The sequence below is a fragment of the Fusarium musae genome, chromosome 9 (genome assembly GCF_019915245.1).
Source record: "Fusarium musae strain F31 chromosome 9, whole genome shotgun sequence".
Taxonomy (NCBI): domain Eukaryota; kingdom Fungi; phylum Ascomycota; class Sordariomycetes; order Hypocreales; family Nectriaceae; genus Fusarium; species Fusarium musae.
Window position 1 is genome coordinate 21,987 of NC_058395.1, and position 17,143 is coordinate 39,129.

Below are 17,143 nucleotides of genomic sequence, written 5' to 3' on the forward strand. Positions count from 1 at the left end.
GACCTTATATCTACTCTGGCTTCCTAGCCCACACAGTTTTCAAGCGAATATATGGGTGATTCTTCCTGTCTCTGATTTCTCGTCGGAAGTTGGCGATATATACATGGACCTCCTCGGGAGTCCATCCAAGTGTGTTGGCAACGAACAACACAAGCCCTTCAGTGTCCTGAGTACTGAACAGCTCACCAAACTGTCCGATTTGTTTAAGCTTGGGATCTTTAGGGAAAGGGTTCAAAGGTAACTGAAGGTGAGACTGTTAGCGTATCCTTACCTATCACGGAAGAATGGCTAACCTTTGAGTCCCATTGCTTGATATCTGTAAATCCTGCTTTCTCAATGCCGGGTCTCTGAAGATCGTCTCCCACGACAGTGAATGTATTTCCAATTATTTTGGAGGCCTTGATAAAGATAGGTCCCCACTGCGCCATTGCCGAGTCGGGTTTCACACTATCGTCATCACTCTCGATGATAGCTGATGCTTCAAAGGACTCAACCCAGCCGCCAGGCTTAAGAACTTTGAAGGCCTGTTCAAAGATATAGTCCCAGTTTGGAACACATCCAACTAAATAGCGCAGGTGGACGTAATCGAAAGACTCTGGAGGAAAGGTCCAATCTTGGTTAAAGTCCTCGATCTCGCTATAAATAGATGAGACAATGGCATCATCAGTAAATGAGTCGCAACTTACAACTTGACATTAGGTGGTACCCATGAAGGTTGAATGGGAGATATGTCCGTCCCTATCACTTCGCACCCTGGATGCTTGTCGGCAAAATCACTTTCAGGTCAGCAAGGCCAGAGGCTCGAGATTCTTCAGTTACTGACATGGCCCATATGCCTATGAGAGAGTTCTCAAATCAGTACAGCAACTCCAGATGACTTTGCTACAAGCATTGGCGTACCTGTTCCGCATCCAATGTCAAGTACCCTCTGGTAGTAACGGATGACTTTAGCCTAGAGCTTATTGTTCTGAGAGACCAAATGACTTACTTGAATTTTGCCATCGAGGGGAGCAAAGTACAGCTCACCGTCTTGCGAAAGAGTAAACATGTGATGTCTGAACGTATTAGTTGACACAGCTCCGCAAACGATTTGCATCTTACGCAATGTCCATGGCTTCACTTTGCCGTTCATCGTTAGAGCCCCTGGCACAATATCAGCCTTGCCTTCGATCACCTAACGACTGACAATACCAATAGGCGGCATTCCCTCTTTCGCTGTGATAGGTCCTGCCATTGATGGTGCGGTAGTGGAGAATGCTTGAGGTAATAGAGGCCGTCGAGCTTTCGGAGTCTTCGCCAAGACCTGGGTCATCTTCCTCCCCCTCAGCAAGATCGTCGACTTCTAGCGCCTGCGCAGCAGCTGCGATAGGTCCTTGGCTGTGGGAAGACCGTGGAGAAGGCGGCGAACCGCTCTTGGGGCTCTTTTGAGACATTTGCAGCAGCGCAGTAGTAGACAAGAGTTGGTACGAGCAAAAGTGAAGAAGAAAGCTGCGTTGCGACCGAGATCAATGCGTCTTTTAATTGTGCGCAGAGCTACGAGGCTTACCCTCAAGTTCATGATCTGATTCGATATACCCCAGGTGCAGTGTAACATATGACGGATGTTACTTGCCTGTAAATACAAGGACCATCACCTTTCGACCACTTAGAAGATGGTATTAAGCGACTCAATACCACTTACAAGCCCATCCGGAGTGGGAGTAAACAAGGGGTTTGCCGTCTTGGCAACAGTTATCGCCAAAAGTCGCAGTCGAGCCAAGACTTTATAAATAGATGTAGAAAAAGAAGGGTATCTGTTCTCATTGGGACTAGTTCCTTCTTGCTACTACGTAACTAGGCACTTAAGAGATTGTCTACCGGTATTTTTGCCGTGCTATGGTACGTATGGCAACCCCGCAGAATTTGAAGTAGACCCAACCCCGCATTTTTATTATCCCGTAACTCCCGTCCATTTCCAGACAAAACAGACGTACTGTACCCATGTGCCGAGCAGTTAACTCCAATCTTCGCAATACCGTCCCTTACCAATCTGTAGTCAGTTATCACTCGCTGCGATGATCCTCTCTTGTAGTGACTGCGGTGCTACTTTTGCCAGAGACGAGCATCTTCGACGTCACCAACGACGGCACCTAGACATTCGTCCTTACTGTTGCCAAGATTGCAACAGTACCTTCACACGAAAGTGAGTCAAGCGGAAACATGTGTTAGCTCTCGGCTATAGTCGTGTTAACTAAAAGCCAGGGATACTCTAAATCAACATTTACTTACCCATGATCCTGCCAGGACGACTCGTAGGTCTCGGAGGGTTGCCTATGTAGCCAAGGCTTGTATTTCCTGCGCCCGATCCAAACAACGTTGCGACGGCCATTCACCATGTGGAAGATGTTCTCTGAAAAACCTCGATTGCGTCTATCGCCCCTTGCAGCAGAAGGGACAGAACATAACCCATGGTGCCAGTCCCCAGTCTCATTCCTTCAGCGAGAAGGATGACCATGCACATAGCACTCTCCCCGCGGCCCAGAACCATCCATGTCCCTTGCCACTTAACTCAGCCCTAAGTGTTCATAGTAGCGCGTCTGAAGCGATCGACGAGCCTCCTTCACTATCGACAGACGTCGGCAACAATGCTGTAGAGATGCATTCAGGTACAGGGCAAGAAGCCTTTCCTAATGGAGTCTCCGTCATTAATCTAACATTTGAAACTGAAGGACTGGACTTCCAAGACTGGTCGCCGCTTGGTATAGACTTTCCCTGGAACAGTTCCATGCACTCCATGCTTGATAACTCCTTACTTGAACTACCTCACCCCATGGCATTCTTTTTCCAGAGTCCTATCGACCCCCTCGACCACGCAGATGCCCATACAGTACAGCCCCCCGTGGATGGTGAGCCCATGGTATATCAACTCGAATGCGAAACTCCGACCCCCAGCTTTACTCAGCCCTTAGCTATCCCAGGTTCTCAGGCCCAAAGCAGCCAGACATCGCCCGAAACCACTTTGCAGACCTCTGTCAGAGATGATGATGACCTTGAGCCATGGAGGGCAGAAGACTATGGGCATGTGCCCTATATAACCGAAGAAGCTTACCAAGTTATGGTCTCCACGTTTGAGCAACTCAATAGCGACAATGCATATTGTATCCCCTTCACAAACAAACATTTGCCATCTCTACAGCACATGCAGATCTATATGCAGGTTTACTTTGAAGAGTATCATCCTGTTTTCCCTCTACTCCATAAGGCAACATTTTTACCTACTAAAGACAATTGGCTACTGAGTCTTGCCGTTTCAGCGATCGGGTGCCTGTTTTCGCAAACCGTACAGTCAAGAGAGGTCTATCCCATCATGCAGGAATTTCTACGCCGAGCTATTCGCATCCAGGTTAGTGCATCCTTGCTGATTGTTGGATTCGGCCTTTTCGAATATAATTGATACTAATAAATCTTCCTTCAACAGCTGGAACGGAGTCAGACTTCAACACCCAATATCTGTGTTGCTCAGGCTTCCGTCCTGAACCAGATTGGCATGATGTACGGCGGTGACTTAAGATTCGCAGAATGCGCCCAGGAGACAATGGCACAGCTTGCGACGCAATGCCGCAAGATAGCTTCATTCTCAAACATTTTAGGAAATTCATCAGTCGGTGAAAATGTGGTATCTAAAGACTGGCAAGCATGGATCAAGGCAGAGTTAGAAATTCGTTTGTTTTATTGCGCTTGGGTAAGTGTCTTGCGTCTGATTCTTTTAGCCTTCAGCAAGGCTGAAATGATAACAACTGACTCAGCCTAGCTTGTAGATAGCCAGCAAGTTGGATTCTTCGCCTTCTCATCCACGATTCCAATAGACTTTCTTCAATCACCCATGCCGGCCAATGGAAATGCCTGGGGCATATCTAGCGCCGAGACATGGAAGAATAGTCTCAAAGAGGGTTTGGGCTGCAAGCATACTTATTAAATGGCCTGGAGCTAACAACAACTTCAGATTCATCTTCTCAACAATTATTTTCTCTCCGACAGGTGCTCCTGGGCCTTTACCGCTATCGTGAGATCCCTGGCCAGCTTGATGCGTTTAACTCGCTTCTTCTGGTCATGGGTATTCTTAATGACCTGTCTTGGCTTCGTCATGCTCATTTGTATCTGGATATACTGGAGCGACATGTCGAGACTTTGCCACCAACAGCTCTTTCTCGAGCTGCCATGACTAATATTCACATGGTTTCACTCCTGATATACTTCCCGACTAGAGAGGTTATTGCCTTTGGACGTTGGCGAGTCACCAAAACGCAGCATTCAATGGTTGTTGGTAAACTGAAGAGATGGATGTCCGATACCCGCAGTGCACGAGAGGCTTTGATACATGCATGTCGCATCTGGTCTCAGATTCGCTTAAGCCGTACCAATGCTCATCATGAGGCACCGGCATTCCTTCATAGCGCTATCTCGATCTGGGCTTTGGTCGAGCATAGTAAAGAGTTTGATGTTGGCGATGAATTCCCAACCCTACGGCTGGATGCTTCAAGTCAAGACGCCAAGTCCTGGGCCGCTGGAAACGACAAGAAACGCCTGTACTTGAGCGGGGTTGGTCTTCTGGGACATCGAGGTGCCTTGGCGCGACTGATAAATGAGACTGCAAGATTGCTAGAGGGAAAGATTGCCTGGCCTCAAGCTTGGAGAACAGGGCCATACCTGAAACAATCTTATGCCGAATCACGGATGCTTCAGTAATTTGTAATTTGTAATACTGGCTGGGAAGATGTAACGATCGCAGCGACATAAGGTAGCGGTAAGATCTATATTCGATACATTCAAGTCAACCTGTTACCCAGCTAACGGCTCCATCCTTTCCCGGTTCCGCATAGCCGCTTCAAACTCTTTCTGTATAATTTCCAGTCTTTCTGGGCTCCTGACAGTCAATACGACAGGTAATTCGAGTCCAGGGTTACCTGGCATGTCGCCTGGAAAGCTTTGGGGGTCAAGAGGAAGCTTTGTTCCTGGCTTCAGACTGATGTCGAAAGCCCAAAGAATGCGCATAACACTAACAGCGAAGCTTCTATCCGCAATATGATAACCAGGGCCTATACAGGGCAGATTTAGTAAGGGGTTGAGGCGTATGGATCGTTACGATTGACTTACAGATACGACGTCCAGCTCCGAAGACAAAATGGTCTCTTTTAGAAACGTCAGGGGATGCAGCACTCTCTTGGCTCTGATATTGAGTCAGCATGCTATTGGATACCTCGCACCCCTTTAATGTCTCACCGATCTTGTATCACCGTCAAAACGTTCAGGGATGAAGTTGTCAGGGTCTCTGTAGCGTGTAGAGTCCCGATGGATTGCCCTAGTCTTGCGTTAGCATGGGAGCCCATCAAAGCCAATACGAGGGCTTACCAAGCATTCAGATGTATCCTCGCTCCCTTTGGAATGCGGTAATCCTTGTAAATTATGTCTCGAGTCGTGGTATGGGGATGGCCCAGGGCGACAGGTGGGCGCCATCTCCATGATTCTTTCATAACTTGACGGATGTATGGCATACTGTCCAGATCCTCGAAAACCGGAACTCTATCTCCAACAGCCGAATCTATTCACATGAGTATTCTGCAGCCCTTTGTACGCGAGTGTGATTGAAGCGCTTCAACAGACTTACCAATTACTTTTCTCGCTTTGTTGCAGACATCTGGAAATGTTAACATGGCCTCAAGGAATGACCAAGTTGAAATCCGGCTCTGCCCTCTTGTCAGTACTACAGCATGGAGAAATCGAGGTACAGTAAAGCTTACCGTATCCGAAGCCCCAATGATTAACATCATGCCTAGGTATGAGGCATCCTCAAGGCTGTCAAGTCCCAGGTGGTTCGGGTCTTCGATGACCCTTCTGATGAAAGTCATATGAGGCGGAGCCTCTCCAGCATCAATCTGTGACTTTACCCTCTGGGTGATATGGTCAGTTAAAGACTTCGTGACCTGCGGGCTACCGAGGCGGATCTTACCTTAAGCTTGTCACAACACCACTCATAGTCACGCTTGTGCCTGGCCTTTGCGCTCCTTTCCCAAGGTTTCAGAAATAGTGGCAGCTTATCCAGAATGTTGAAAGTGTCAACTAAATAGTAGCCAGGGAGCATGCCAAGGATCTGAGCTAGGCCTGTTTCGAATATGTAGTCAATAACAGGACTGTTGTCTTCAGGGACATCAAGGCCAAAGATCTGGGACGAGAATGTGCTATATGTGTAGCGACCAATGCTCGACCATAGGGATTGCGGATTGGCACCTTTGTTGGGATCTTTGGCAATGTCATTTAGGAACTTCAGTGTTTCGAAATGGAGAAATGGAAGGCCAGCATCAGCAAGATTCAAATTAGTCAGTCCAAAGGTTGTGGCCTTCCGCTGACTTTTCCATGCCTTTTCACTTGAGCTAAGAAGGAGAAGATTGAGTCGGTTGCATATCTGCTCGTTACTGACAATCCAACGCGGTCGTTCGGATGTTTGGGCCGCAGCCTTGTCGAAGATTGCCCTGACGGCTTGGTCGCTATTGATGAAGTACTCCTGGATAGTACCCAGCTGGACGAAAAACACCTCGCCGTATTCCTCGGCCCACTTTTGGAACAGAAGATGCTGGCGATGGTTCTTGGCTGCTTTTAGGACGGTTGGAAGATGGCCAGCGAAAATGTTTGTGCTAGGGGGTGAAGGCGGAAGAGGAGGAAGTCCCTTGGTTTCCCGGCGCCTTGATATTGCTTTGTGGACTAGGACCAGAAGCAAGGAGAGGACAGCCAAAGCTATGGTCATCTCCTGGCTAAGCATGGGAAGTGTTTGAAGCATAACGAGACTTGGTTATGTAAAGCAAAGAGTAAGAGTTGGTGCGTTTGCCATAGATGTGACTGTATATAAGGTAGGTTATATTTACCATTCTTATAAAGAACATCAGTGGACTAAATAGCTTATTTCGATTAAATGGAATATAGATCATGTAGCTCCATGCCCAGTAGAGCTAGCCGCATTCGTGCTAGTTGTCCCCGTGGGGTAATCCGACCTACCGCGGGTTTTCCGGAAGGCTGCGCCCTCTCCATATTCCGATTTTTCGCCTTGCGGAATATGGGGTCCCGGTCTGACAGACGCAGGAGCATTGACTAGGTTTACCACTCTATTCAATTGACCACCATTTAGAACCGTGATGTAATATCCAAGTCCTCATTACGTGCGGGACTGACAGTATGCTGTTGTCTCCATGTTCCGCAATGCCTATCTATACCTTGCCCCCTTAAGCCTGAATGGAACCTTGATCAGTTTGAGCAGCTAACTGGATATTGTGAAGCCAGTTTCATGGCATTAACTTGTGTCGGTAATCTCAGACTCACTATTCCAATAGATGTAGCCCTCCATACCCGTTATTCGTACCTCTCTCAGTGTCTGCAACCCTTGCCTCTCCATAGTAAAAGCCCCCTCCATTGAACTTCCCTTCAAGGCTTGGGTAGTCAAATTCTCTATAAATATTCTTTATCCGTCTAGCACTCTCAAGAAAGCTTCGTCTGATCGTTGAATAGTTAGCGATAACTAGCTTTCCATCCCGCTTCACAAAGTCCCCATTCACCATGACATGCAAGATATCAGCAACGCTGGCATGCAGCATAATTGCAGCAATGGGGTCTGTCCACCCCAGCAGTGAGGGTGACTCGGCTGCATTCCAAACAATTAGGTCTGCCTTTGCTCCTTCACGGATGACTCCAAGTTCTGGACGGCGAAGTGCGAGACCTCCGGCTCGAGTTGCAAGCGAAAAAGCCTGAACAACACTCATTGGGTTATTCTTGGGCACCTCCCACCCGGAGAGTACCTTGTCAAAGAAGAAATAGCGCACGCTTTGCAACCAGATTCGGGCTTGCGTTAAAATGTCGGTTGAGTAGGTGAAATGGGTGTCGACGCCGAGCGCAGCCTGATTCTGGATATAGTAAGAGTGTGGATGCGTATGTCCGTAGTGCATCTCCGACTCCGGAGTGATAGAGAGATATTGGTTTGTTTGACGAAGAAGGTTGGCGCCAGTGGCCGTGAGGAAGCTGCCGTGAGAAAAGACGACTGGTATCGACGTGTTGAGCAGGTCAAAGGAGTGAACGTCCTCGGGAAGGTTGGAGACTCCAAAGGGTCCAGCAAGAGAGTGGGTTGTAACAACCGAGACATTAAATTCTCGTGCCAGGTTTGCAACCTCCTTTGCGACATCTGGAGGGTTTGGGCCGAAGGAATCATACGCAATTCCTATCTCAACATTGCTGTCTTGCAGAAGGCCATTCTCAGCCATGTCAACGAAGTTAGGAATCTGATCCTTAACTGTGTAGTTCAAGGACGGAACATCATGGAAAGCATAAGCCCAAAATACACGAGCACCACTCTCAATTGAGGCATTGAGACCCGCATAAGCTGTTTCATTCGACCAAGTATGATGGGCATGGTCTAGCGAAGTTGTGACTCCGGCGTTCAGGGCCTCGAGGAGTCCTGCTAACTGCCCCCAGTAAACGTCTTCGGCATTGAAATGGGGTGCAGCTGCGAACTCTCCGTAACGTCCAAAGTATTGAGCCAGGGTAGTGTTGGATCCAAGTGTCTTGAAGGCTGTCTGCCAACCATGACGATGCGTGTCGATGAAGCCGGGGCTTATGATCTGGTCGGTAGCATCGATGACCTCGGTATTTCTGGGAAGCCGGGATGGCTTGGAAGTGGCGATGCTTGCGATCCGGTCGCCCTCGACTAATAAATAGCCATTGCGAATTACGCGAGGCTCTGGATCAGATTCGTCCCAAGCAATAATAGTGGCACCGGAGAAGAGCTTGTTACTAGCGGCAACACCAGTTACATTGCCGACAAGCGACGTAGCAACATAAAGAGCTTGTTCAAACTTCATGATTGTCGTTCAAGAGAAGAGAGAGGTGGAGAATTCAGTAACAGGCATAAAGTCTCTGCGTCATTATGAAGAATGAAAAGTGCATGACAACAGCACTCTTTTATAATACCGAAAATTGCTTAAGAATGGCGTTAGTCCGGATATATATATGATGCAACTCTTGATATACTTTTAGTCATTCCTTGCAAGAGTGGATATCCGACATCTTGAAATCTAGAAAATTCTGGAGTGGTAAGAGGTGGAAGACGGATATACGGAAATAAAAGAAATTGCATTTATAGCCGAGACAATGCGACCCACGGTACTGGCACCATCTTACTAACAGAAATACAGAGTCAACCGCCAAGTCACGATGTGTTGCTGACAGGTTGGTACTCAACTAAACAAATGTTTAAAGTCATTTGCATTCTTATTAAGTACCTGACATAAACATCTAATCTATCTCTTTCCCCTGTCTCATTTTAATAGTCTAAAAGTTTTAAATCACCAAGCTAACACCTCCTGAATACCACCACAAGACAAGCTCGAACACAATGCTTCGTCCTCCTTGTTAGCCTCAGCAGCTTTGTCAGATGGCAGCTGCTGTCTTGCTGGCCAGATCTGCTTGCCTGCTTCCCTCTCAAGTTTGGCATGCTCGTAAATTGCCTGTCGGTGAGACTCTTGGAATGACAGTGGGCCATGTTCCAATCGTGGATGCAACTCCCCACTAACAAAGATACCTGCGTTGAGATTCTTCTGAGCGCCAATACACAAGTCCTTATCTTCCGAGACAACGCGTGCATACAGATCAGCGATATTATGGAAGGCCTCTTCGGATGAGTTCTTGTTGCGGAAGATTTGATAGTGCATAGAAGAGGAGGTAGGGCCAAGTGGCATGAAACGCTGAATCATCATAAAGTGAGGCCTGCATGGTATTAGAGGAACCCGATGTCGCAAGATATCAGATACTTACAGGACTACGACTGAAGCACTAGGGTAGAAGTATGTGCTTGCGAGTTGCATTCCGCTCTTCTTCTGCTCCTCAGTCTGGATGCTCGAGTGTTTGATCCATCCTTCGCCGGTGTCGCACTTTGTCTTGCCGAGGTCTGCAAGGGTAGGAAGATCGGGATGGGTCGTGGGACAGTGGTAGCATTCGTTGAAGTTGTCGGCCAAGATCTTCCAATTGTATTCACCCTCCATGCTGTATTCATTGTCGAGGGTGTAGTCATCCCAATTGACCTTCTCAAGACGTTCTTGCTGATCAATACCGTCGAAGTAGCGAGTCCAAGGTTCCGGGTTCTCAGAACTGTCGAGATTGACCCAAACAAAGCCATACGCATCGACCTTTAGATGGATCTTGAAAAGGCCGTTCTTGCTCTTGTCAAAGTTCTCGAGCTGATCATAATTGGGTGCCTTTGCGAGGTTGCCACTCAGTCCATAAGACCAACCATGGTACTTGCATGCAAAGATGGATGAGTTGCCTTGCTGTCCGCCTTGAACGACAGGAAAAGCGCGATGACGGCAGATGTTATGGAAGGCGTTAAGGTTGCCCTTTCGATCACGGGCAATGACGAACTCGTAGCCAGTAGTGTTAAACTTCATCCAATCGCCAGCCTTGGGAAACCGGTTCTGATGGGTAGTAAGCAGCCACTTCTTGGAGAAGATGGCACGCTTCTCAAGTTCGTACATCTCGGGAGAGTTGTACCATGTCGAAGGGAGAGCACGGACTGGGCTTCGGTGGCTTGTTTCAGTGAAGTTGTCGCTCTCGACATTCACCTTGAGCTTATTCGCAGTTGACATTGTGTGGTGGGCTTTGCGGAGATAAGGTTTGGCGAGATTGGTGATGTTTATGTTGCTTGAGAGAGTAGCTCGACAAGACAGGCATAGCACTTTCTTATAGACAATCGTGTGCCTGATGGAACCCGGGCTAGAAGATAACGACCCCGATGTTCCGGGTCGAACCCCTCACGATGACAGCGTATCGGATGCATACTTTTGTCATAATGAGGCTGGTCTTCGGGAGTTCTGATAGTGCGTGCACGTTTGAACAGGTCTTATGACGCTGATCACCCGACCCCTTCAGCCAGAGATATGGAGAGATAGCAATGTTAATTGTCGTTCTGTGATTGGCCAGCACGCTGAGTAGCGGTATCGCAGACCGAAGCCGTATCTTCCGTCAAGCAGACATCACCAGTAGCGCAGTACCAAACGATATCGCGTCTCCGCTCTATTGGGTTTAGACTCAGGCACCTGATCGGCTTCTGGACCGCTTCGGGACAGATAAAGATAATGCGCAAAGTCAATTGGTGGGTGTCAGTGTCACCCCACATGGTTCTCTCGGTACTGGGACTCCTCGGCTTCAGAACCCGAGAAGCTTCAGCCACGTCGAGTCAAGAACCCGAGAGATGTGCAACACTCGCTTCGGTTTGGGAATCCGTGTGAAATGATTGAGTGTCATCGATTCTCTGTTCTTCACTTCAAGGCTTATCTTTTCCCTTTGCGGAAATGGGTATGCAAGCTGTGCATATCATGAATGAAGCATCGAAAACTCTATGGTAACTGCGGCCAGTCCCGAGTTTGGTGGCTTCAAGTCATGTGTTTTCCGACCGAAGTCTGATAGGCTTGGAAATAAACCGGGCAAGATCGAGATGAATGCGGGGGTGGATCATTGCAACAATTCCGCACACTGTTGGGCTGCTCACTGTTCCTGACCGAATCCGTAAAACGGTGAAGCCACTCCTTTCACAGTTTAAAAAACGGATTTGTCAAATACAGTGGGTCGTTCAGTTATGTGGAGTTTCAGTCAGCCATGCCAGAGTAAAAGGTCACAAACACATAAGTCGAAACAAGTACGTCAATGGATTTCAGCAGGATTTAGATATGAGAGTTGCATAGCTTACGCAGGCTTCTGTCTATACTGTCAGAATGTCCTATTTGCCTTGATCTTAGCTTTTGTCCTGATAATTGATGGTTATATGATCTATTTGCGAGCCCACTCTCCCGAAAGGTAAATCCTACCCTAAGGCTTATAATGCTTTATGCATCTTGAGTATAAGCAACCTCGATCTTGCAGATATCATGATATATCTTAAGTTGAAATTGACTAAAACATGTGAGTTACGGATAGCGGAACAATGGCAGGTTTTGCTGAATGATTGGTCAACTGATTTTGCTGCGGAGTTTGGCGGAGTTTATTCTCACTGCCCAAATAAATGATTGATATACTTTCACAGGAAATAAGAAGATTCCAGGCTTAGAACTTGACTTATACTATCGGGGCAATTCAAATTGTGTTCCTTGTGCCTGCAACGCAATTAATTCATCTGGAGAGCACAGAGCCGGGCTTTACCTGCCTTAACTCCGCAGCGAGTCAGTGACCAAACTGAGTGGGCCGGCCTTTGCGGAGTTTGTTGGCGAACATCTTAAATACCTTCGACTTGTACATCACTTCCATCAAACAAATACGTATCATAGACTGCAAACAAAATGAAAACAAAGATCGCGATCGTTGGTGCTACTGGAGAAACTGGAGGGTCGATTGTCAATGGCCTCCTCGGATCCGAAACCCAATTTGTCCGCGCCTGCTCTCTTCCCGCTTATTTGACTGTGCTAACATACAACAGGATATTACAGCTTTGGTGCGACCAAGCTCAGCTGAAAAGCCAGCGACTATCAGCTTGAAAGAAAGAGGCATCAAGATTGTGCTAATTGATCTTGGTGGAAGCCATGACGAGCTGGTAGCTGTGCTTACTGGGATTGACACAGTCATCTCGGCCATTCACTTTCAATCACTTGATGATGAGATTCCATTGTCAAATGCAGCTAAAAAAGCTGGTGTGAAGCGATATGTGCCCTGCTTCTTCGCTACCATTGCACCTCGCGGTATAATGGATGCTCGCGATAGAGTACGTTGACTCCTCATCATGAGACCACATACCTAACTATCACTGTAGAAAGAGGCAGTCCTAGATCACATACAGCGTATTTATCTCCCCTACACTGTTATTGATGTGGGTTGGTGGTACCAGATCACTCTGCCCCGAGTCCCGTCCGGCAAGCTGGACGAACGCCTCGTCTTCCCCAACAACAATATCATCGCCGGCGGTGACATCCCTTCTGCGCTCACGGATATTAGAGACATCGGAAATTACGTCGCTGCCATAGTGGGCGACCCGAGAACTATCAATAAGAGAGTATTAGCCTACACAGAGGCCAAGACGCAAAATGAAGTCCATAAATTGGTGGAGAAGGTGCTTGGTGAGAAGCCAGAGCCTACTACTGTAAGTCTATTGACCTGAAACCTCGTGAACCATTATTGAACCATTGCAGTTGTCAAAGGAACAGCTCGAAGAAATGCTAGCACCTTTCAGAGGATCCACAGAACAGAACCAAATGCGAAGTATCTACGAGTACTGGATGTCTTGGGGCGTGCGAGGCGATAACACGCCGGAGAACGCCGTTTACCTTGGGTATGTTCTTGCAAAGGACTTGTACCCCTCCCTCCAGGCTAGAAGTCTAGAGGAGTTCATTAAGGATGCTGCTGAAGGAAGGGTCAAGAAAGTCTACCAACAGTGACACCCTAGTTGTTAGTGCATTGGATCCATCGTGTAATAGCGCTTAGTTAGCCGATAGAAAATGCTGAGAGGGACAACTCACTGCATTGACAATTGTAGCTCTGTAGCAAAGTATTGACTGGTATGGTACGGAGTAATGCCTGTGAAATTGACAGAAACACAGCCTTTTGTACTGGCCATCTGACATGCCAATTAGGCAAGCTTGGCAGTCTTACACGTGACCCATTGGTTGAGTTTCATTCGAGAAGGGGCTTGCATTCCTCCTTTTCTTCCGGCTCAATATACGTGCAATGCGTAAGCTCTTGCTATACCTACCTACAGTCGACTTGTCTAGCCTCTAAAACATTATTATTTATTATCTATATAGTTAATATAAGCTATTATAGAAAAAACACAGTATTCTTTTACTTTATATACTTAATTAAAAGTATTATTATATATATAAGATTAAAAACCTATATATATTTAAAATACTATAGTAATATAAAAAGGCTTAATTTTTATTTCTTATTTACTTAAACTTAGTTTAATAATATAAATAATCTTACCTCCTTAGTTAGGTCTAGAAAAGAATTTAGTATTAAAATTAGTTATAAGATACCCCTGCTCTCTTCAGGCTACTTACGTCTTCATGATCCCATAAGCATACACCATGCCGTTATAAAGGTCCATGCCTTGTCTTGCAAGTTGCTCGCCGCTATGTTGCTCACAGCCAGCGTCACCTTGATTATGCAATCTCAAGTACTTGTTTGAAGGTTCCCCAACTGCAGATTGCGCATCCCTATGTCGTTTGGGGACAAAAGAGCTATGTGATATAATTCGAGCTTTCCAATCTCGTTTTATTTTGAGGAGAAGATCCAAAGATCGGGACGCGTTTTCATAATACTCGCCGACCTCTGCTAGTGCCTGGGAGCATGTTTCCAGGTAGGAAATAATATCCACAAGATCGTGCGTGTGAGCGATAGATAGGCTTTCAAAGACCAACAATAGACCTGCTGAGAATATGATACTGACAGCTTGGATGTTAATTCTTCGGAGAGTGTAAAGCCTCTCATACATGCGAACGAGTTTAGCGATCATGACGGCCGAGTCGAGACAAACTGCTCGAGGGTCCCTTAGCTCGCAATTCTGAGGTAGAGATGGCGAGGTTCGATCTTTATAGAGAAATGGTCGATGCACATATATCAAAATTTGATAGTACTGCATGCTATTCCCCATAAGTCGGGATAATTAGCCCTCTTGATTCTGTGCCAACGGATCATGGTAGACCACTTACTGGAGTAATATCAGATGTGGCAATGGGCATTGTGACATGTCTTCAGCATCAATTTGTAACTCCATTGACAGAGCAGACTTCCATTCACGAAGCTCAACAACCGTTCTGTTTGCGACCGAAAGAAGATCTTCAGCTGAAGCGGACTTGGAGCCATACCTATAATACGGTCACCAACGTCACATGAAGAAACGGGGGTATTTGTTACATGATATTGCCAAGGGCGTCCATAGATTCACATAAAAACACCCACTGCCGGGCTATCAAGTTTACCTGATCGCTGGTGTTTGTCAAAGTATTACGAGTTGAATAAGGCCTCTCTAGGCCCACTGGATTCCATTGTGGCGTCGCGTGCGAGTTGTCCATGAATGGTTTTTGGATGGTGATGTTGCCGGTGTTGGTTTGGAATGGTCGCCCAAGGTAGAAACCCCAAAGACTAGGAAATCGTCAGCACCGTCGCTGTGCCAAAAACACATGCAAAAAGAGTGGCAGGTGTCTAAACATACTGATCTACTATATAACATCCCCAGAATGCGATGCTCCTCGCATTGGCTTCAGCATTAGACATCTCCCCGTTGGAGATGTAGGGCCCCAGGTCGATATGAAGGCCTAAGTCAAAAGAAACCCTCATGGCCATCCCTGCACATTGATGAGAAACACGCTGTCATTTGCAAAGCAGGGAGAAGCTGTGATAAACGCACCGCTATACAGCCATCCGCGTGCCTCCCGCGCTGAGGCAGCCTCAAAAGTACTTAGGATCACCAGCGCCTGGACTGTCGCGACTTTAGGGCAGTCTAATTCGATTTCCAGGAGCTCCTTTAACTTCCCTATATATTCTCTGGCAAGACTCTCGAATTTGCGCCTAGGATCGTGGAGCAAGCAACCATAAGCGCATCTGTTAAAAGTGATTAGCGGAAAGATTTACGGCCCTGTCCTAAAGCGGATTTTTCTCCTACATGGCATATTGCAAAAGAGGTGAGTAGGATGGTGAGCTCTCTTGACCTTTCTGCCACAGTGATTTCCCACGAGAGTACATTTCCCGATCAACTACATGAAAGGCCGGGTCTGCCCATGAAAAGTAAAGAGCCTCGAGCAAGGACTCAAGGGCAGAATCGGCATTTTCACTAGTAGCACAACGCACTGACGAGCCCGGACTCTGGGCGGACGGGAACGACCCGAAGTCTGAGGTGGTTTTCCATTTTGTGAGGCCCAAATTCGAAGTTGCGCCGAAAAAACGTGACTGTCCATTCTCCATCAAATGCAGATGGGGGTAGGCGACATGACGTCGGTGTGCCCGTTCGTAACCAACGTTGGGGCTTTGATGTCTTTGAGGCGGTCAAAGTTGTCGAGATCGACAGTAAAGGATAAGATGGCTGTTAGCTGCGCCCGTGCCCCCTGTCCGATAAGGAATCCCTTTCGTTCTTCCCCATTCACTTGTCGTTCATGAATTCTCTTCCACCAATCTTTCCCAATCGCCAGGCTTGACTCCGACGGGAAGAAGAACAAACCATGCATATCTTGCTCCGCTGGAGGTTCATCATTATTCGCAGCGGCGCTCTCAAGCACCTCGCGTGGGGGCAAGACTACCCCGTCCCCAATGGCCGATTGTGTACCGGCTAGAACCAGCTTGTGGACCAGCTCTGGGTAGTCCCAGGCCAGGATCTGCGCAACGCCTCCGCCCATCGAGAAGCCCATGACGTCTGCTTTGGTGACTCCGATGGCAGCCAGTAATTTGGCAGCAATGGAAGCCATAGTTGCGGTAGACTCTGGTACATTGCCTTCACTGTGGCCAACACCGAAACTGTCATATAGAATGACGTCTCGGTTTTTGGCAATGGTGTTGAAGAGAAGAGGGTCGAGGACATCCATTGCGCCCCTGAGGTGGTTGACGTATAGCAACGGAAAGGTGCTCTGCTTTCCAAAGCGCCGGTACGCAACTTTCACTCCATCAACAGAAGCGAACTTTGTCTGAGCCGTCTGAAGGGTAGTCATTGCAATGTAATTTACTTGATCAGTTGTTTGAAAACTTGTCTAAAGGTTGTGAAGAGTGGTTGAAAGAATATAATAGGAGACTTTAGTGTCTAAGTTTAATAGAGAGGGATGGGATATTGAATGATGTACTTCTGGAGATTCTTTAGTCTCTAGCTGTAAATTCCGTCACATGTTGCCGAGTATGACATCCTCAGCCGTCACGAGATGTCGTCAGATAGATTCATTTTACCTTTCCCGCGTCTAGAAGCGCGCACGGATACCAAAAGTTCGGTTGTCAACGAGTCAACGAACCCAGAACATCAGCTTGAACCTTATCCCCTCTTTCCCCTCCCATTCGGAACGTTGAATCCGACTCTGCCTGGTTTGACACCAAAGAGGTCGGTTCTGATCAGTAATCTTCTGGTCATGGGACGGACACAATAGCTTTCCTACGTCCCGTGAGCCTAGTC

At 47.3% G+C, this 17,143-nt stretch overlaps 7 protein-coding genes across 7 annotated transcripts; 2 read left to right on the top strand and 5 right to left on the bottom strand.

Moving 5' to 3' along the window:
• Positions 1 to 10: 10 nt before the first annotated feature.
• On the bottom strand, positions 11 to 1,433 carry J7337_011244 (uncharacterized protein; the record flags this gene model as incomplete). Its single annotated transcript, XM_044828793.1, has 6 exons — positions 11 to 241; positions 294 to 636; positions 687 to 753; positions 901 to 952; positions 989 to 1,143; positions 1,187 to 1,433. 6 exons carry the CDS (start codon positions 1,431 to 1,433, stop codon positions 11 to 13), a joined length of 1,095 nt encoding a protein of 364 aa, XP_044675468.1.
• Positions 1,434 to 2,809: 1,376 nt separating this feature from the next.
• J7337_011245 (uncharacterized protein) lies at positions 2,810 to 4,725 on the top strand (the record flags this gene model as incomplete). Its single annotated transcript, XM_044828794.1, has 4 exons — positions 2,810 to 3,382; positions 3,458 to 3,721; positions 3,791 to 3,929; positions 3,983 to 4,725. The coding sequence occupies 4 exons, from the start codon at positions 2,810 to 2,812 to the stop codon at positions 4,723 to 4,725; spliced, it is 1,719 nt and encodes a 572-aa protein (XP_044675469.1).
• A 922-nt stretch (positions 4,726 to 5,647) lies between these two features.
• J7337_011246 (uncharacterized protein) lies at positions 5,648 to 6,811 on the bottom strand (the record flags this gene model as incomplete). Its single annotated transcript, XM_044828795.1, has 3 exons — positions 5,648 to 5,674; positions 5,778 to 5,927; positions 5,987 to 6,811. The coding sequence occupies 3 exons, from the start codon at positions 6,809 to 6,811 to the stop codon at positions 5,648 to 5,650; spliced, it is 1,002 nt and encodes a 333-aa protein (XP_044675470.1).
• A 535-nt stretch (positions 6,812 to 7,346) lies between these two features.
• Positions 7,347 to 8,876, bottom strand: J7337_011247 (uncharacterized protein; the record flags this gene model as incomplete). Its single annotated transcript, XM_044828796.1, has 1 exon — positions 7,347 to 8,876. One exon carries the CDS (start codon positions 8,874 to 8,876, stop codon positions 7,347 to 7,349), a length of 1,530 nt encoding a protein of 509 aa, XP_044675471.1.
• Positions 8,877 to 9,359: 483 nt separating this feature from the next.
• On the bottom strand, positions 9,360 to 10,655 carry J7337_011248 (uncharacterized protein; the record flags this gene model as incomplete). Its single annotated transcript, XM_044828797.1, has 2 exons — positions 9,360 to 9,780; positions 9,829 to 10,655. 2 exons carry the CDS (start codon positions 10,653 to 10,655, stop codon positions 9,360 to 9,362), a joined length of 1,248 nt encoding a protein of 415 aa, XP_044675472.1.
• A 1,686-nt stretch (positions 10,656 to 12,341) lies between these two features.
• On the top strand, positions 12,342 to 13,430 carry J7337_011249 (uncharacterized protein; the record flags this gene model as incomplete). The annotated part of the gene is made up of 4 exons (XM_044828798.1): positions 12,342 to 12,428; positions 12,479 to 12,760; positions 12,809 to 13,135; positions 13,185 to 13,430. 4 exons carry the CDS (start codon positions 12,342 to 12,344, stop codon positions 13,428 to 13,430), a joined length of 942 nt encoding a protein of 313 aa, XP_044675473.1.
• A 2,526-nt stretch (positions 13,431 to 15,956) lies between these two features.
• Positions 15,957 to 16,694, bottom strand: J7337_011250 (uncharacterized protein; the record flags this gene model as incomplete). Its single annotated transcript, XM_044828799.1, has 1 exon — positions 15,957 to 16,694. One exon carries the CDS (start codon positions 16,692 to 16,694, stop codon positions 15,957 to 15,959), a length of 738 nt encoding a protein of 245 aa, XP_044675474.1.
• Between the last annotated feature and the right edge of the window lie 449 nt (positions 16,695 to 17,143).